This window comes from Ictalurus punctatus, chromosome 2, assembly GCF_001660625.3.
Source record: "Ictalurus punctatus breed USDA103 chromosome 2, Coco_2.0, whole genome shotgun sequence".
Lineage (NCBI taxonomy): Eukaryota > Metazoa > Chordata > Actinopteri > Siluriformes > Ictaluridae > Ictalurus > Ictalurus punctatus.
The window spans coordinates 34,213,632-34,235,166 of NC_030417.2; the positions used below are offsets into that span (position 1 = coordinate 34,213,632).

At 38.4% G+C, this 21,535-nt stretch overlaps 1 protein-coding gene across 1 annotated transcript in view; it reads left to right on the forward strand.

Moving 5' to 3' along the window:
- Positions 1–21,535, forward strand: part of plcd3a (phospholipase C, delta 3a) — a 42,032-nt gene that overhangs the window by 9,702 nt on the left and 10,795 nt on the right. The window contains exons 2-4 of the mRNA XM_017459689.3: positions 7,526–7,693; positions 19,541–19,769; positions 21,074–21,203. Of these exons, the coding sequence (XP_017315178.1) occupies positions 7,526–7,693; positions 19,541–19,769; positions 21,074–21,203 (527 nt within the window). The remainder of the gene's footprint in view (positions 1–7,525; positions 7,694–19,540; positions 19,770–21,073; positions 21,204–21,535) is intronic.

Here is a 21,535-nt window from a genome sequence, read left to right on the forward strand (position 1 = left end):
CTCTCAGGCCTGCTGCTTTGTTATGGACATGAGATGCGAGACGTGTTTATATTCACTGATCTTCAGCTCAGACTGCCTGAGGAGCTGTTTTCTCCACCTGCACTAAATAACCAGATGGCAGTGATTTCTCTGGTGTCCTTAGCAGATTTGTCTCCGTATCTGTCTCCAGTAAGACGGGACAGTAAAGACAGACGGCTTTTGTACAAAAGCAGCAGAATCTGTGAAAAGGGCACATTTTTTTGGTACTATTTTGCATCTCTTTTTGTTGAACCCCAGAAAGGAATGAAGAAGCTTTATTTATTTATTTATTTTTTATTTTTTTAAATCTGTACAGCAGTCCTTTTACTAGATCTTGTAAGGAGATATCCAAAACAGTCTTTACTTTAAAAAAAAAAAAAAAAAATGTGGATTTGTTCTAATGCCCTAAATATTGTATTGTATAAAAGTCTTAGCCTTCCTGATAAAAATATATTTAAAGCAGATTGGACAGAGAAGTATGCAAAGAGAAGACTTAGTGAACTAGGTCACATGACGCACCATGACGAAACAAAATGTAACCTCTTCACATTGATAGACATTGTTTACAGCCATGAAATACTCACTAATGGTTAAACGTTAAAAGTTAACTGTTGTTGCCACTCAGTCATGTTCATTGCCTTAATAAGGAAGGAATTTTATGTAACTGGATTTTCACAAATAGTATTTACTTGAATAATACCGACTTCCACTATACAAAACATAAGCCCAGCATCCCAAGTGGCATACTATCCATACTAAATAGTACCCGAGATTAGAACAAGTGTGTCCCAAATCGTAGTATGTTGAAACGAGTATCCCAAAGGTACCCGGATGGTCTTCTGTTTCCGGGAGATTTTTGAAGTGTGGATCCGTGGACACTTTTTCAGCTAATATTACCCACGATCCCTGGCGCGAGGGAGGAGTTTTGTGACCATTTGATTCACCGAATTCAAGGATGCACTTTGGAGAGGTGTAAATGAAATGTGGAAAAATAAATCAAGTGAATGATGAATTAAATTATATAGTATAAAGTAATAATGAATGAAGAAATTCTGAAATGCAGCGAGGAGTCTGTGATAGAGTTCTCTTCCGGTCAACAACGGTCTCTTCCGTTACACGACAGTATGTCCTAGTACTTGCATATTCTTTTACTACACACTCAAAAGTATGTACTTTTTCTTCACAAAAAAAGAGTACATACCTGTACTTTTAGTACATAGTATAAGTATAGCAGTTAGGATGCAGGGAATGATTATGGATCAATTTCTGGAAGCATTATTATGTTTTGTTAATTTATATCAGGCTTCAGTTTATGCCAAAATGTATTCCATGGTGTATTTCATTTTTCTTTTCATTTCATTTCATGCTGTAATAGATCTTGTCACTTGTGAGTCCCTGAGTAGTTTTAGCCATTCCTTCAAAGCAATCAACATAATGCATCGTAATGGAAATATGACACATTGGTGGATGAGATTGGAAAATATATCAAATACAATCTGATACCGATGCAGGTTTTCAGACATTTATTAGTCCTGACAGTGATACTCAGTATCTCTACGGTAATTATTTCCAAACTTCGTGAAGTTCATTTGACATTTACTTTACAAATAATCTCATCAAGCATCTGTTATGTTTGTGTCAGTGGTCTGAAGTGGCTGATTTAATACTGCAGTTGTAAAATCTCCAAACTTACTTCCAGTCCGGATCTTAATTGTGCTTGCAGTGTGTTTTGGGAGTCATTATTGTGCTGAAACGGTACTTTATACCACTTAGTTCTTTTCGCAAAGATACAGCATGATGAATCCATTTCTGTTCCGCTTTCTTTGAATTGTCCATTGCTTAAAATCTTCAACCTGATAACAAAGTTTCATCATGCTTCACCGAAATCCCAGAACATAACTCCAGACTTTCAGCCAGTGGATTTAATGCACTCCTAGCGGAGCAAAATATCTGATGCTTGGCCTTTCTGCAGTAAATGACTAAGTTAACTTCTTAGCTGCAAGACCATTGTGCTTTCACTCTGGTGCCAGATGAATCCACCAGATGCTCAGTAAGGATTTGTCTAGATTTCTTTCCATCCCATAAGAAATGACCTTTAACAATTGTCCCTCAGATGGAGACAGTTTTTTGGGTGTTTTACTGCATTTGCTGTCTTGATTTTTTCCCCTGTTTCTTGATTTCTTTGACAGCTTGAACAGATTGATAATCCACTTTACTGAACTATTGCTTTCTGAATTCTTTTAAAATAAAAGCTATAACTTCATGTCTATTAAAGCAGTGGTTCTCAAATTAGTCAGGGCTCTGTGAGGCATAGCCAGGGGGTCCATAATATTTCTTTTATTAAAGTGGTGGAAATCACAACCAACATTATGAAAGTTATTATATGTGGGGATCCAAGCACTAACAGCCAACTCAGACCTAATGTGTGTTCTATTGGTTCAGGAACGGAAAGCTGTATGGCTCCAAAAACGTATTATTTTTTAAAAAAATGTAAATAATTTTCTTGAAATAAATCCATACTCAGGGGTTTTTCTGGTTACAAAACATTTATTTTTCTGGTTACAAAACAATTGAGAACCTTTGTATTAAAGTTTGTTGTAAAACCCTTCCTCATGGTAGTTCAGTCTTTGGAAATGCCATCTGTGTTAACCTCCCCCATGCGATTTGGCTAATCAATGGTATATTAAGTTGAATCTGGTGGACTGGTGCTGTAACAAATATTCTATTGATGATGTTGGTGTACTTTTATATATAAAAGGTAATGTTGTTTAAGTTAATAGGGTTAATGACTACCAACACTACCTTGATGCCTTATTATAATTGTAAGTAGTTATGGTAGTGGCTGGTCCAAAACTATTCAATTGTAAAGCATTCTCTGTAGAATTGATTGTATATTAAATTAACAGCACATTTTTAATGCAGTATAAACTGGTTAAAAGGATCCCTCCAAAGTTGAAATGAAACCTGCACCACTGCTGAGCAAGGATGAGTGAGTGGAGGCTAGTAGACTGATGGAGTGGGAGAAAGATGCCAATAAACGCTTTTAGGGATCCAGGAAATTTTGTATGTCTAGTCCTGGAGTACACTCTGCTCTATATTATTACACTATAATTATGTATTTAAACAATCTAGAGTCTGTAGAGTGGTAAGGCTTCAGTGTAATCACTAACATTTCATGCTAAATGTAATTGACAAATTACCACCTCCTGATGATGACTATTTTCAAACCGAAAATGTTCCATCTAAACCTTTTTCTGCTGATTTTGCGTCTTTAGTGTAGCAAAATTCTTGCTTGTCAGCCATTTATTTCTTGGTCAGAAGTCAAAACATGGCTGCATCTGGATACTACGCCGCTTTCACAATATACACCAGGCTGTGACCAAAGAATGCAAAAGTGTCCAGCATTCCACGCTTCATTGTTTATCAGGCTTTAACAATCATCTTGCCATGTTTTCCACACTACTTTTTTACTAAAATTGTGAGAAGTAGACCATTTGAGATCTGGGCATCTCTGGATTGTTAGAGTTAAGTACAGTTTGGGGATTTAACTAACATGGTCTCATACACTTTCAAACCCAATTTGGAGGGTTTTATATATAATATAATAAATGATTGAAAATAAATAAATGATAAATTAAGGATCGAAGAAGTTACGTTTTGGACCAGCTATTATCATAAGTACTTAGAATTATAATAAGGCATCAAGGTAGTGTTGATAGTCATTAACACTATTAACTTAAACATTACCTTTTATATAAAAGTCTACCAACCTCATCAAGAGTATGGATTTATTTCAAGAACATTATGTATATACAGTCATGTGAACAAAAAAGTACACCCCATGGAAATTTTTGGCTTTTGGGGCATATTTGGACAAGGAAACATTTGATCCTCTTTGAAACAGTGCCTATTAATGAAGTTGATTCACTCTTCATTAAAGTTGATTCACTCTTCATTCACTCTTCATTACTACAAAATTGACATTTTGTAGAAATTTTGAAAATTTGCATTAACAAAAAACAGATCACTCACATGGAAAAAGTAAGTACACCCCTACATTTATCACACTTTCAAATCCATAAAATTAGAATCCGGTGTTCAAGATTGGGTTCTAGTAATTAGAACCTGCTTAGGGCGTGCAGGTGGAACCTGTCTTATTTATACCCCTCTCACATCTAGTGTCTGATGTTCCCTTTGTTATTGAGGTGTGTGGTGTCATCATACCAAGATATAAAAGAGTTCTGTAAGGCCTTCAGAAAAAATGGTTGTGGATGTCTATGGGTCTGGCAAGGGATTTAAAAAGATCTCCAAATTAATTGAAATACATCGTTCCACTGTAAGGAAACTCATCTACAAATGTGGGAGATTTCAAATGACTGCTAATTAGTCCAGGACTGGCCGTCCTAGCAAATTCAGCCCAAGAGCAGATTGTCTGATACAAAAATAAGTCTCCATGAACCCCAAAATTTCATCACAGGATCTGCTAGTAAGTGCATGCATCTACAATCAGAAAGACATTGCACAAATTTGACCTGCAAGGAAGGCATGCCAGGAAAAAGCCTTTGTAAGACTACAGTTTGCCAATGAGCATATAGGCAAAGGCCTTTTGGAATAATGTGCTATAATGTGAATAATGGACAGACGAATCAAAGATAGAGATGTTTGGCCACAGTAACAGCAGACATGTTTGGTGCACGCCAAAGACAGCTTTTCAAGAGAAGCACCTCATACCAACTGTGAAGCACGGTGGTGGAAATGTTATGGTTTGGGGTTGCTTCGCTGCCTCTGGGACTGGACAGCTTGCATTCATTGATTCAATTATGAATTCTTCATCATATCAAAGAGTGCTTGAAGATAACGTGAGGCCATCTGTCTGAAAGTTGAAGTTGAACCAAAAGTGGACCTTTCAACAGGATAATGATCCTAAGTACACTAGCAAATCCACCAAGGAATGGCCTATGGATTATGGAATGGCTTAGTCAAAGCCTGGATTTAAATCCATATTTGGATATTTTTTTTCCAAAAATGAAAAAAAAAAAAAAATTCCATAGGGTGTACTTATTTTTTCACATGACTGTATATATATATATATATATATATATATATATATATATATATATATATATATATATATATATATATATATATATATATATATATATATATATATATATATATATATATATATATATATATATATATATATATATATATATATATATAAAAATCTGTGTATCATATGTATTCCTAAATTCTTAAAATACACACATGGATGAACTGGGGCTCAACTGAAATTGTTGATTTTTAAACTGAGACTGTACAGCATGGCATGGAAAATGGAAATTCCTTTTGGCTTAATGATGGATGGATGGTGAATGATGTCTACAGTACCGTCTGGGCCGGTTTTAATGCCATGTTCATCTCCTGCCTCAGTAGCGTCCAAAAACGTTTCACTTCTTTGAGCTGGCATGTGCTGCTGAACTGACTCTAAACTGTATGGGATTGGATATCGATGTGCAACCTGCACAAATTGGGCTCATATAGTGTGAAATATTTTCTTCCAATTGGTGTACATTTTGGTGTTTTTTTTTTTTTTTTTTAAGTATCTGCCGTCTGTTTTTTCCACTGTTCCAAGCCTATGCAACGCCTAACCAGTTCACACCACAATGAAATGTTACCACAGTTAGAGATAAGGGCCAGGGCTAGCACTTGTTCCCTTTCTTACAATTTTATTTGCAGATAAAGGTGCCTTCCAGCAAGGAAATTAACCAGGAATGGGTTTGGGAACTACAGCTTTAGTACCAGTATATCTGGGTGACTTGATTGATCTGATAAACTGACGAAATCTGCCAGATCAGTGAAGAAACATCTTTGAGGTTTTAGCACAGGTCGAATGAGTTTGGTTGTTTAGTTCTTTGCTCCTACAGAATCCAGCGGTTCGGTGTGAAAGTCTCTGCGAAACTCATCACCATATCCTATCCATCAATCACACTGCAGTCTTCCTGCCTCTAAGAACTAATGGAAGTTCCACTTGACCTGCCAGGGCCAGTCCGGTTTCTCATCTTCCCTTACTGAATAGGAATTTCTTTTCTTTCCACATCACCACAACACTAATGTGACAGCTTTTCAAAATACAAAAACACACGCACAAATACCTTTTCTCCTCTGACAAATGTTATGTTATTTTTACTCGACTGCAGATCTAATCATAGTCTCTCTCTCTCTCATAAACACACACTGACTAAATGCACACACTAAAGTTTTTCCTCACTTCTTCATTAAACCTTTACCCCACTCTTTTCTTGTAGGATCATGCAGGATTGAGTCAAATTCATACACCATACTCTGTTTTTTATTCTCCCACAGTCATTACAGTATTTGACACACAACAGCCTAATCTTGTGCATACACCTCATCTCAGTCTTCCGACTTCTAGCACATACACTGACCACTGACCTACTAATGCTCCAATGTGTGCGTGTCTGTTTTTGCAAAAGTGTGTATGCCGAAACCCAGCTGTGGTAGTAGTGTGTGTGTCAGTGTTGGGAAGAGCTCTAACTACTGACACAGCGCTACATAAATGCAGGGTAATTTTAAAGACAGCATGTAATGAGTGTGTGTGTGTGTGTGTGTGTGTGTGTGTGTGTGTGTGTGTGTGTGTGTGTGTGTGTGTGGTATTGTCTTATAGGATTTACTGCTCATAGCAGGTGTGCTGGATACAGACTTCTCGTCTCCTGTAAGAAAAATAACTTAGAGACAGAGTTTAGCGGAGAGAATCGACGAGACAGTCACATGGTTCCTCTTTTTTATTGGGTCAAAATTAATAATGTAAATAATGTAAATGTAATAATGTTAAAAAAAAAATTAAATGATTGTGTGTGTGTGTGTGTGTGTGTGTGTATATATATATATATATATATATATATATATATATATATATATATATAATGTTATACACTTTATATTACACTCACATGCTTCAATGAATGAAATTAATGTAATATTCTTTTAAAAATAAATAAGCCACAGAAATTAATTTGTATTTTTATTGAGATACAATATACAGATAACAAAAATAAAAGAAAATATAATAACATCATTATAACATAATAATATAAAACTAACAACATTTTGCTTTTATATTATATTATAATATATTATATTAACTTAATTGTTTATTTATGCTTATTTTGGGGGGTCTTATTTGTCCTGAAGCTGTTTGTAGCAGGTAACAGCCTTTTCCCTGAGTCCAACAACAGTTTTTTTTTTAATTATTTGAACTTTGGCAGTTGTTCTGCTAAAGCTCACATGAACCACAGAATTTTCTGGCAAAAATCATACAAAAAGCAGTGTGGAAAATGTTGGAAAGTAAAGGAGATTTTTGTAAGATTTAAGATTTATATGACACGTGCTTTTGTAAGATTTAATGTTTATTTGACAGAGATTTTTTCCCCCTCACGGTTTCATTGTGTGTGTGTGTGTGTGTTTGTGTGCGGTCTGTCCACAGGCCTGCTGGACAATGAGGACGTGCGTGTAATGCTACAGGGCTCCAGCATAGTGAAGGTGCGCTCATCACGCTGGCAGAAACAACGCGGCTTCCGACTGCTGGAGGACTGTGTCACCGTGTGGTGTGAGTCCAGCAAAACCTCCCGCAAAGCCAAGAGACGCCAGAGCTGTGAGTGTTCCACGTACGCTCACACACACACACACACACACACACACACACACATTGTTTGTACGTAACTATCTATATGTAATAAGAAATTTCTACACCTCAAGAAAATCATTTTTATAGCAGTATCATTGCTATAAACATACAGACAATAATGCGCTTTTACATTGACCCAATAGAAATAACAATAAAATATATGCAGATCCTGGTGTGTCTCACTAAAATATTTTATTGGCCTCAGAAGAAAAGAATCAGTGTTATTGAGTAAGTGTTGTTACATTTGGTCAGCATGACTTGTTATGTTTGAGAGAGAAAACCACATTCCAGTGCTGTAGGGCGGAATTTACATACAGTAAGGAAAGTGAAAACATCCTCTCTTATCAGATGTAGGAGGCAGAGAGGCATCACTCATCAGTGGTGGTTATAAAAGTAAACATTTCCAGTAACACAGCCACTACTGCTTCGCATTCCCAAGCACTGATGTAATGCCTGCAAACAGTGTTTAACTGGGTTTGTTTCTAGCTTACGTCACACCTCCTCTGAGTTCTGAAAGTACTACGTGCTATAGGATGAGGAGAATGAAGGAATTAGGTTTATACATGGCTTATACAACAGATCTGCATGATCTGAAATTCCAACCGGTTAATACCGTAGCTCTCTTGAATTCTTTATTCTGATTGGTTCAAAGGTGTCGTTTATCATGGATGCTCTATGTAAATAGATTTTAAAAAGTGTGTCATTGTTGATATCGTGAACAGTTTTCTGCCAGAACAGATTTATTTGGAAGGAGTCTCCAGTGTCAGAGCTTTGTAAACATCAGACGTCAGGCAGTTTCTGGCACAAGAATGTCTTCAAGAGAGAGAAAAAGACAAGTCCCTCCAGGATTTCCAGGCAAACACCGTAGAGGAGCTTCTAGTTATTCAAATTTACTGCAGATTTGTGATGTCATCGCAACATGCATTCATCCAAAGCCTTCTTCGATTCACGCGTGTCGAACACGAGTACAGCTAAAAGGTCTCATTTACCAACAAACGTCACTAAGAAAGACCGCGCAAAACAGTATCATGCAATTGCAACTTCGCCAATTCGAGTAGTTTTCTGCAAAAAAGCACAAAAAAAACTCAGCACGTTGCATCGCAAATTAAAGCCGCAGCAAAATCAAGCACTCGTGGCTGCAACAATCACAAAATAAACTTCAAAAAATCGTGTATGGACTGAAAAGAAAGGCAAGTATAATGTAAGTTAATAGGAACTAACTTGTTTTTATTGCTCCTCAACGTTAACTGTAACTAGAAACTGCAAAAATATGATTGTTGTTCTTTAATAAATAAAAAGTTGTCAATGTTGGCAAACTGCTGTAGTACACGAGGAATAAAACACCATGTGGTTAACAGCACATCCCAAAGTGTTTTATTGGCACTCTTGCAAAACACTATGGCATTTATAAAAAGCTGGAATTAAAACGCAGAATTAATCGTAAGAACAATCATAACCATTCAGTTGAATGAGGGTGAAGTATTATGAATCTGTATACATGAAACCATTTGGACAATCCAAGGCAGGCAAAAACGATAGCTCAGTCTCTGAAAATGAAAGGATTTGCTCCAAGATGCTCTCTGGCAGGTCTTGGACTTGAACTCGCATTCTTTTGGTCACTGGAACAGACCCTTAACCACTGATTTATCCAGTCATCCACTGTGGGGAAGCTTTTAACTATTTTGCCAACATGGAAAATATGATTCCATTTCGAAATCTGCCTACAAATAGTGATGATTATTTAGCGTCCATCTCACCGGCTTGAAGGTTTGTTCCATTTCACCATAGCCAGATAGGAAATATTCCGACGTTGGGTTTGTTTCTAAGAGTGTTGAATCCTGTTTGAGTTTCGTGTTGTAAATAAGGGCTTATGTTTGAGTGGTAAACACGAGGGAGTGCTTCTTATTTACTTTACAGAGCTGCACATGCACACTTTAGATAGGATAAAACTTGAGAGATGAAGTCATGCGTTTGGAGAATGTAACGTACACACTGTGATTTTTGAACCACACTGCAGTGCCACTTCCTGCGCTCTAACACTGAAGGAAAAATCTATAATCCAATCCTATAATACTCAAACAAATGAGCAATATTTTGACGTAAAAATGGAGCCAGTACACTTAAAAGCATCTCACATAGCATGGTCTTCAGAAGAGCTGACTCCTAATAGAACGGCGACGTTAAGATCATCTTTTACTGTCCATTTTGATCCTCGTTGTACCTTTTAACGAGGATCTTGTGCGGTGAAACATTGAAAAAAAAAACCTCATCGTTGAATAGTAATCTTGATAAAGACGTGCAATAATTTTGGCACAGAATTAGTCAGCTTGTTAGCACTTTACTAAATATTGCCTTAGAGGTATTTCACTTAACTGGTACCTGTCTAACGTTAGCTATAACTTTAGTAGCTAGCCAAGTTTGCTAGGCTAGTTTTATATAAGTAGAAATATTATGTCATGAAAAAAAAAAAACAACAACAAGTGCTCACAAGCTAGAAAACATTAGCATGATATATTGTGTAAACCAATAGCCATGTTTGACAGGTATAGATAACATAGCTAATAATTATGCCAAATAAAATTACATTGGACAGAAAGGTAGCTTACCCTAGCTTGGTAAACCAGTAGCCAATGTCACTAAAAAACTAGCTAATACCAGGCTAACTATTATACTTTATAAATCTGTGGCCAACGTCACTAAAAAATTGACTAATATAAGAATAACTAATATACTGTGTAAATCTGTGGCCAATGTTTCTAGAAAACTAGCTAGCTAAATGTTATGCTGTGTAAACTAATGGACAATGTCATGAGAAAACTAGCTAATATTAGGTCAATTATTGTGCTAAACCTAAGGCTAAATGTTAGGCTAGGCTAAATGTTATGCTGTGTAAACTTATGGACAATGTCACTAGAAAACTAGTGACAGAAAATATTAGGTCAATTATTGTGCTAAACCTGTGGCCAATATTGCTGTATATTTATGTGGTGTACTAACATACTTTCTTAGATTTTTATAAATACTACACTGAAAAACAAAACATTGTGCCTTCACCTTTTGCCATTTCCACGTTTCTTAACATGTCTATCATTAAAGAAAACAGTTATATTTTTTCAGGTCTAGTATGATTTAACACCAGCGCTAAATACAATACCTTTTAGACCACTAAAGCTAAAGTTAGCATTACTGATGCATGCGTTATTGGTCAGTCCCTCCAGGATTTTCCGATCACAGAAATGAAAGCAAAATCAAGCAAGCTCTGCAATATTCAGAGGAGCTTGCAGTGTTTCAAAGTTACCGCAGATTTGGGCCAAAACGCATCATGTGACGTAATCACAACACGCGTTCGGTCAAAGCCCTCTTCGATTCATATACGTCAAATATGAGTACAGCAAACAGCACTGCGAAAGACCTTGCAAAACAATTTCATGCAATTACAATTTCACTAATACCAAAGTAGCACTATAAAGTACAAAAAACTCCAAATTACACTGCAAATTTTGAAAAAAGCCTTAGTAACATGTAGCATATTTGGGTGCAACAATCATTAAAAAAAAAAAAAAAACCCTGCGAAATCCTTTACGGACTGATTGGTTGCTTATGGTGAGGATTCCTGGTCCCAGACACTGAAAAGTGCGAAAGCAAGAGAAGTCAGAAATAGAATGTGTCATTTAATACTCTAATACATATACTGAATATTAGTTTTATGCTGGAAATGCTGCTTTAATTCATTATTAATGTTTCAAGCATAAACATTTTACTGCTACAGTACAGCTAATTCACCCCTTACCATTACCCATAACACTATGCCTCATTTCCTCATTCATATCCAAAGCAAGTTACAATCAGGACAGGAGTTGAAGGTTGAAGCAGTTGAAGGTCCTCAAGGACACAACTGTGGCAGTTTGGTGGTGCTGGGATTTGAAATCACAACCTTCTGACCAGTGGACCAATGTCTTAACCACTGAGGTACCAATCTTCCTGTAACTGCCAGAGTAGGAATTTCCTACTCCAGCCTACTGTTAGGAATCCGCTCTAACAGGTCTACTGAGGTTGCGATCTCTCACGTCCTACACGTCACGCACACACACACCGACAGCAACAATGGGAACTATGTGAGGCTGCTGTTTATAGACTATAACTCAGTCTTCGACACCATAGTCCCACACAGACTGGCCTCCAAGCTCAGGGACCTCATCCTTGATACTCCCCTCTGTGACTGGGTCCTGGATTTCCTCACTGGTAGACCACAGGTAGTGAAAGTGGGACAGTTTACCTCCAACACCATCACCCTGAGCACCAGTGACCCACAGGGTTGTGTCCTGAGCCCCCTGCTCTACTCTCTCTGCACACATGACTTTGTGTCCTCTCACAGCTCCACTTCTATCGTCAAGTTTGCTGACGACACAGTGGTTATGGGCCAACAATGAAGCCACCTACCTTCACGAGGTGGAGAAACTTGTAGCTTGGTGCCAGGCTAACAGGTAGTGGACTTCAGGAAGAGGCAGCAGTGGAACTACACTCCACTCGAGATCAGCAGGACTGGAGAGCGTGGAGAGAGTGAGCAGCTTCAGATACCTTGGAGCACACATCTCTGAGGACCTGACCTGGACTCATCACACTCAAGCTCAGGTGAACAAAGCCAGACAATGGTTGTACCATCTGAGCCTGCTGAGGAAATTTAGGGTCTCCCCAGCGATCTTGAAAACTTTCTCTATTGGGGCTATAGAGCGTTTACTGACAGTGTATCTCAGCGTGGTACGGAAACTGCTCAATCCAGGACCTGCAGAGTCCTGCAGAGATTGGTGCGCTTATCTGGGCTCATCTCCGGGTCTGCTCTCCCCTCTCTGCACAACATCTACACCAGGCAGTACAAGAGCTGCTAAAATCATCAGGGACTCCACCCACCCCAGTAACTGTGTGTTCAGCCTGCTGCAATCAACCAAGCGCTTCCGTAGTCTGACGGATAAAACTGAGAGGGTCAGGAGGAGCTTCTTCTCTAAATATAGTGTGTTACTACCCAGTTATTGTAACTATTGTTAGCTCTCTTTTTGTCAGGTTGTTTACTCAGGTAAATGTTCATTTTGTGTTCAGCCCATAATCTCCTCTGAGAGTGGAAAAACCTGAATACCTTCTACAAGTCTATCAAGGCTGCTTCATTTGAGCAACAGGAATGCTATGGCACAGACCAGACATTTTCACCCACAGCTTTCAGTCATACACAGTGGAAACAAACTTCTGAGAAAGCTTGTGGTTTGGAAAAAAGTGAAGCAAATAAAACCACTTTTTTTTTGTTGTTTTGGCAGTTTCATTCTCTCTCTCTCTCTCTCTCTCTCTCTCTCTCTCTCTCTCTCTCTCTCTCATGCACACACAAACAAACACAGGATCAAGAGGAGGCTTGTCTTTCCTAATTAAATAAATCCCTTTCTGCATTAGTAGTTAATCTTCGAGCTGTTTAACGATTGAAAATAAATGTGCAACTTAGAGGTAACGTTATATTAACAGCCCCCCCCCACACACACACACATACATGCTTTGCATACTTTTATGTGCACCCATTGCCAGTCCATGATAGGGTCATATGGTTTTCTAATTTTAATCCACTGCATTTATGTGGCCCTTTGAGAATTTATTTGAAATAAGGGGTTAAATGAGGTCAGGTAGTTATGACATGTCATAAACTCTATTTTGGTGGTGTACAGTATTAATTTCATTGCAGTCAGGTGATGATGACTCAGTATAATGAAAACCAGTTCTGACCAGAATTACACAGTCATTTTTTAAGTATTAACCAATACTACTTTCTGTAGCACTAACGTGTCATGACATGTTATCTGCATGGAGCTGACAGATCAACCTCACGGTGGTTACTAGTTCAAATTGTTTGACTCACTTCCTCATTTCTCATTTCATTAAAATGCTAAAAATAAATGTTCCTATCTTAAATGTATATAGAAATATGAAAGGTGAAATTCAGATTCAACTACAGTGCGTTTTAATGGGAGGAAAGCTTGATGCTCAATGGCAACAGGCTTTTAATACATCGTTTTGGGTCCTACCAGGATGCCGTGCGTCTCTGTGAGTTAATGGGAGCGTGGGTAGGTGGATTTTGCAGAAAGAAAATACGGGTGAAATTTTATTATTGAATTATTGAATCGATAGCAAACATGACTGACATCTCAAACTTACCAGCATCAGGCAGAGAAAGGACACAGCTACAGCAGTCGATCAGCAAGCGAATCAATAACAGTTTTACACAACTTCTATACCTTGTTATTTTATCTTTGTGATTGGTAAATATTTTAAATACAATTTCAAGTATTACTTAATGTTTGAGTTTGCATGCTCTCCCTGTGCTTCTGGGGTTTGCTCCAGGTACTCTGGTTTCCTCCCACAGTCCAGAGACATGTGCTGTAGGCTGATTGGCAATTCTAAATTGTCTGTAGTGTGTGAATGAGTGTGTGAGTGTGTAGGTGATTGTGCCCTGCGAGCGATGGGTTGGCACCCTGTCCAGGATGTCCCCCGCCTCGTGCCCCGAGTCCCCTGGGATAGGCTTCAGGCTCCTCGCAACCCTGTGCAGGATAAGTAGTACAGAAAATGGATGGATTGATGGATGGATGGATGGATGGATGGTATAACGTTATGTTTTTGTTTGTTTATTGAAAGGTCTAGCCAGCTAGCTAGTGAAATGTAGCTAGCTAGTTAGCAGTTTAGCTGCTTTTTAGTGCAATATGGCAGAAACTACTAATTTTGTCAACCTCTTATGTATGAGGAGAGACTGAGAATTGATAACAGGAGGCCAGCCCAACAGATGAAACGGATAAAACTGAACACACACAGATATATAAATATATAGTTTTACAACAGCCACCTGTGCTTCTCCTATTTAAAACAGCAGCTGCAGCAGGTTTCCTGGTATCTATAATTAATCCTATAACATAGCAGATAGCATAGATTTAAAACTATTGAGCCACTTCCAAATCAGTTTTTAATGTCAAAGAGTCTGTTTTAAATGGAAATATATTAATCTATAAAACTGCAATCGGACACCCAAAGGAAGCTGTTTTAAAAGTCACTTTTAAATGTATAGACGTTTTTTGGCTACTGGAATCAAAAGCATTATTGAGTTTTTATTCTCATAATACATCTGTAATACTCGGGAGACTACGTGAGAATGGCGGCAGATATACAGTAATTGTACGTTCTTGTTTGGGGTGCATCCCAAACCACATATTTCCAGTAATATATCACATATTCCCAGCATATAATATGAATGTATACTATAGTTACCTCTTACTTCCAAAACTAGTTCTAGAAGAGAGTACCTAAATTCCTAAATCTTGCAGCTATAATCACTAAAATGAAAGCAATGGAATTTCTTTGCAGTGATCTGTATAGCTCTAATGGTTGTCCCTCAGGGTGTGACAGCATGTGATAAATGTGGCAGCTGTCACAATCACTTCATTCCCCTCACCCTAAATGTAGGTCAGTTTGTCATTGTCACCGACACCTTTATGGGAAGGTGTTACACATTTGGATTGGATTAGCTCTGCTCACAATTCTTTACACAAGTCTGACTTCATTTACACTAATGCACACTAATAATACAATACAACGTCAACACAAATTCAAGTAGACTACTATGATATATCAAAATATAGTCATTACTAGATTTTGTGAAATCTTAAAACACAACAAAGACACATGGATTGGATTGTTCAGAGCATATATGAAGGCGGCTGAAAGAAGGACATTCACAGTGTGCAGTTTTCATCTCCCAAATAAAGATATTCCATGTTAACAACATGGCAATAATCATAAACCTTCCATCACTAAGTGATGGACTGCTGCAAAGTGACTATAGAAGCAATAGTGAAAAAATAAATGAAATTAGTGTGTAACTTATGTAGAACTAATATTTCCCCATTATCAGTTTACTTGTGCATGCATATGTGTCCATCAAATTATTCCTAAAAGCACATTTTAAGCTATTATGAGATTCAAATTGAATATGTATTGAGTGAGAACAGACATGCCAGTTTCAGTCACCAAGCTGTGCTCACTGAGGTCACTCAGGTTTGCTTGTGTTGTATCTTTAAGGAGGAGATGACATTAATGCCTTGTCAGCACTGTTTGTCATGAGGAAAGCTTTTTGTCACAGCTGCTGGACTTCTCTGCTACATGGGCTGAGGACTACAGTGAGGGCAGAATTGCAATTTTGTGGGGTGTGTCTGTGTGTGTGGTTTAATTTTTTTTTTAAGGAGACACATATGTAGTCTCTACTTGCATGCATCATTTGGTCTCATGCATCAGTACATCATTTATGTACTGTATGAATAATTTCCAGTGACATTGCATGAAAGCCATAGTGGAAAACTACCCATACATATGCCAGGAATTAGTTTTGTTTTATTTTACTTGCTACCTCGTTTGTCTGGATGGCCTTCTAGAAAGACATCATGTTTTCACAACATCATGTCTATTTGGGTGATCAACACTTGTAGCAATGTGATGAGTCTGATTGGCTGGTTCATTGGCACGCGCAACGAAAATAAAAAAACAGATAATGTTTTAAAAGACTGCATTGCCTCCGGTCACTGACTGTATCTCAATCTACATACCAGCGCGCTAAATGCTACATCAAAATTGTACACCGCCATTGGCTCCTGTTACCATGGATGCCATATTATTTTACTACACTATTTAGAACACTACAGGGTGTCCCAAAAGTGTCCATACATAGGGGAAATTAACACTTTTTTTTTTTTTTTTATCAAAATGTCCTCCATAATATTTCATGCTTAGTTTATATTCCAGTGGGGGGAAATAAGTATTGAACATTATTTTCAGTAAATATATTTCCAATGAGGCTATTCACATGAAATTTTCAGCAGACATCAGTAATAACTCAAGAAATCCAAACATTAAAGTCCATAAATTGTGTGTAATAAAAAGGAATGACACAGGAAAAAATATTGAACACACCAACTGAAATGTATTTAATACTTAGTGGAGAAGCCTTTATTTGTAATGCCAACTTCAAGATGCTTCTTGTATGAAGAAAATACTGGGCCGCAGTATTCAGGTGTGATTTTGGTCCATTCTTCAAAAAACATATTGAGTGTGAGCAGTGGAGTGCATTGCCTTTTGTTTTGTCTCTGACGATGGTAGCTGCTGCCTCCAAGTGTTTCTGGAGCTCTTTCCGAGTGGTCCTTGGCTCTTGGGGTACTTTTCTGACTATTCTTCTAACTCCCTGGTCAGAAATCTTGCGAGGAGCTCCTGTGCGTGGCCGGTTTATGACGGAGTGATGTTGCTTCCACTTGTGAATAATGGCCTCAATGGTGCTTACTGGAGGATTCAGAAGTTTTGAAATACGTCTGTATACAATTCCATCAATATGTTTTACAACAATAACAACAAAGGTCTTGGGAGAGCTATTTGCTTTTACCCATCATCTTGTGTGACACTTTGGTAACAAAAAGCCTTTTTATAGACCATCAATTTACTAACCCAGCTGATATTAATTTGCACAGATAGGATGTATAATTACTTATGGATTTCAGCTGGTTCCTTGCCTTACCTTGCCTTGGACAACTGCTTTTTCTCAGCGTGTTCAATACTTTTTCAATACTGTGTCATTACACATAACTTTATTTATGAACTGTAATGTTGTGAATTCTTTATTTTATAAATGCAGACCGTTTATATTTCCAGATTTCTTGAGTTATTACTGATGGCTGGTGAAAATTTCATGTGACTTTTGGGACACCCTGTAGTTTGTAGTTGGAAACAACCTTCAAATTACAAGCTCTCACTGGCTTTATACCCCAACAGGCTTTTTTTTTTTTACTTGGCCTAATTATGAGATATTTCATTCTGAACTATTGGGTGTGCTCAACTATCAGAGCACCCATGAAGCTGGCATCTATAGGACCATGTCTGGATAAAGAATCTGAATTCTGGATAAAGCTCCATTCTAACTGGATGAGGGAACACCACCTTAAGCTCAACTTGACAAAAACTGAGCTTCTTGTCATCCCAGCCTGCCCCTCAATCAACCACAACCTCACTGTACAGCTCAGCTCAACCACACTCAAGAACAGCCAGGAACCTTGGGGTGACTTTTGATGACAGCCTGACCTTCACACCCTCTTCATCTCCCTCCACTGGCTTCCTGTAGCTGCCCGCATCAAATTCAAGGCCTTGATGCTCACGTACAAGACCTTGTCTGGAACAGCACGCCCCTACCTCAACGCTCCCCGTTGAGGCTTACGTTACCTCAAGCAATCTGTGATCGTTTAACGACCGACGCTTAGTAGTGCTTACTCAGCGTGGTTCAAGGTCCCTTTCCAGAACTTTCAAACTAACCATCCCTCAGTGGTGGAATGAACTTCCAACCTCAATCCGGACCGCAGAATCTGTCACTATCTTCAAAAAACAGCTAAAGACCCACCTCTTCCGTGAGCACTTAACTAACTAAAATGCCAACCCCCACATTATGTAAATATATATATATATAAATATATATATATATATATATATATATATATATATATATATATATATATATATATATATATACTTAGTCTGGCTCTTACACCTCTACTCTGCAAACTTTGCTTATCTAGAACTCAATTTAAGATCTTGTATAGTAGCACTACTTGTATTGTTCTCCGCTTGATATATCGCTTTGCTTGTATTTCCTCATTTGTTAGTCGCTTTGGATAAAAAGCATCTGCTAAACGAATAAATGTAAATGTAAATGAGTTCATACACGCTACGCTCTTCAGGCCTTCAGACCACATGAGAGAATCCTGTGTGTGTGTCTTTGTGTGAGTGAATGTAAATGGGATTTTTCTTTTTCTCTAGTGTCAACAGTTCAAAGAGTTCATTGTTACAGAACACTGCTGTCTGACACAAATCCCCGCTACCACAGACTGCAGACCAGCTTTATTAAAAATGAACCGAATTCATGTAGAACAGCAAGATTGTCGACTGATTGTGGAACAGATCTGTGCAGTAGTTCAGTCAGTATTGTGAGGAAAGTTGAAACTCAGCTGCTAAACAGATCTAGTGGGAGATGGGGCATCTATTATGGGACACACACATTTGCACACTGAAACCCGGACACTGTGTCCTTCCTAGCTATTCTTATTCCTAAGATGATCAGTTTAGGACAAATGATGACTGACAGGTTTGGCTACTGTTGACTCCCTTACCAAAACTGTCAAAATGTGACAGATATGAGCTACGTACATATCCTAGTAAATATCTACCTATCTATATGTGCTAATGTTAACTAAAGTAAATAATGTTGTCCATGTTTGGTATAAGCTAATCTGCTGAAGACTGAGTCATAGCTTGTTATGTTTACACTGATACCATTTTTAAATGATATTGTTACTCCTCGACACCTATCTTCTGCACTACCTGTTATATCAGACATTTCCCCAATAGAACTGTGTACTGTTCGGCTCTACACTGTCACTTACTGTGCATATTGTCCTGTTTTAGTAGTATTGTACTGTCCTGTGTTGTGAGCACACGTCTGCACGTGCATTTTATGTAAAAACGTGTAGATCTTATGTAGTTCTGTGTCGTCACATGTGGTTAGTGTGTTGTTTTATGTAGCACCGTGGTCCTGGAGGAACGTTGTTTCATTTCACTGTGTACTGTACCAGCTGTATGTGGTTGAAATGATCAATAAAACCACTTGAACTTGAACTAATGAGCGACGTCAGTAAATACGGTAAGTCTGATGACTCACCTTCGACTTTTCAATTCCATTCCCTTCTTTCCCTCTTTCTCTCTCAGTCTGCGTGACGGAGGTGGAGTGTGTGCGGGAGGGTTGCCAGTCCGAGTGCCTGCGTCAGCTCGGCGATTCCGTTTCCGAATCTCGGTGCTTCACGCTGGTGTTTCGTGGAGGGAGGAAGAGTCTGGACCTGTACTGCTCATCGCCTGAAGAGGCGCAGTGCTGGGTCCGGGGCATCCGAACTCTCAAAGACCGAGTCGGCAACATGAGCCAGAAAGAGAAGCTCGATCAATATCCTTTCAGCTTTGCTTTCAGTTTGTAAATGCTCGCGTCAATGGACTGAGAGGGAAAGTTTCGAATCAGTGACCTGCAGGTTTATCTGTTTTTTCTTCTGTACGTAGCAAGGCGAAAGTCCAGCCCCTGGCGGTTCCACTGCTTTGCAGTCAGATAAACACAGGGATTTGCAACATGTGCAGTGAAATGCATTAGAGTCTGTCAAAGCTGTGGTTTAGTAACAGCAGACATAGCAGGACCTTGTCTTAAAGCCAAGTATAAAACACTCCACTTGCGTTGTTGAATATGATTAAAGGTGCAGTTTGTGAATTTTAAAAACGATTTCTAGACATACAATATTGTTATGCAGGTGCTATTTCCAGACAACATTATTAGAGTGCTCATTTGACAGGTTCTACCGATGTTAGGCTGTAATGTTACAAAACGAACATCCCTGCAATGTACTGAAAATGTTATGCAGTCATGGTTTGCTTTAAACATTGTTGTATTTATTAACTAACGTTAAAGAAACACATGCATTAAGGTTCCTACTGTATTTGTGCACATTATACAGGGTGTCGCAAAAGTCTCCATACATAACGGACTGTGTACGGAAGCACCACATCGGTCGTGCCTTCGTCAGTGGATGTTTGTGGACGTTCACTTCTCGGTCATGCCGCAACACTTCCAGTCTTTTTGAATTTGGTAATAGGTTTGGCAACAGTGTCGTGTGTGATGTGCTCGCCATGTTTTCTGTTAAGGTCCATCGCAACCTCGTGACAGCTTCCCGATCCAGCCGCGAGAATGATTTCGATACCTTCTTCTTTTGTCAAAGGCGTTCTTAAAGGCTATGTGATATATATATAATAAACTAAGTATGAAAAATTTTGGAAGACATTTTGATAAAAGGACTTTTTTGGGATACCCTGTATAAACACCTTCACCTTCCAAACAGAAAACCTGGCGTTTAACTTTCAGAACATGTTCTACTAAACAAAAATGGTTTCAGACTTGTGTTTTCATTGTTTTTCTGGCCTAGAATTGAACTCTTCCTCCAGCTGAAACAGCTGCTAGTTTCGTCCCATTCTGCTAAAAGGGGATTTAGAGGAAGCCGAGGAAAATTACAGATGACTTCTTAACGAGAGAAGTCATATCGTTTAATCTCTTTATTTAGATTAGAAATGGGTTCAAGTTGAATTCTCTAAGCATTGTACTGTAGAAGCATATTGAACTGAAATGTGTGTAATAGAGTGGATTTGTAAGCAGAAATGGGTCTGGTGTGTGTGTGTGTGTTGTGTGTTTATATCCTAAACTTTTGCCACTTGGATCCGAAGCTATCTGAGACGAGCCGATCTGAACCAGGATGGAAAGATGAGTTATGACGAGGTCCAGCACCTGCTCCAGATGATCAACATAAACCTGAATGAACAATATGCACGCACGCTCTTCAAGGTTTGTGTGTGTGTGTGTGTGTGTGTGTGTGTACGGCTGGAGTTATTATTGAAAATAATATTTGATTTCGAAACCTTTTTGCTACAACGTTTGTCTTCAGTCTGTTTTCAATCACGTGAGGCTCGAAAACAGTGTTCAGCATGATTCTTTACGTGTATGTATGTGTTCAAACGTGCTACACCATGGTACTGTTGCCTTCTTGATTCTGATTGTTCAGAAGGTGTTGATGAATTTTCTACGTAGTAATGCGCTGGTTCTAATACTTTTTGCTTTCTGATAACGACTGTGCTGTGTTCATGCGTGCTCGGTCTGTCTTTTGTTCTGTGTGATGT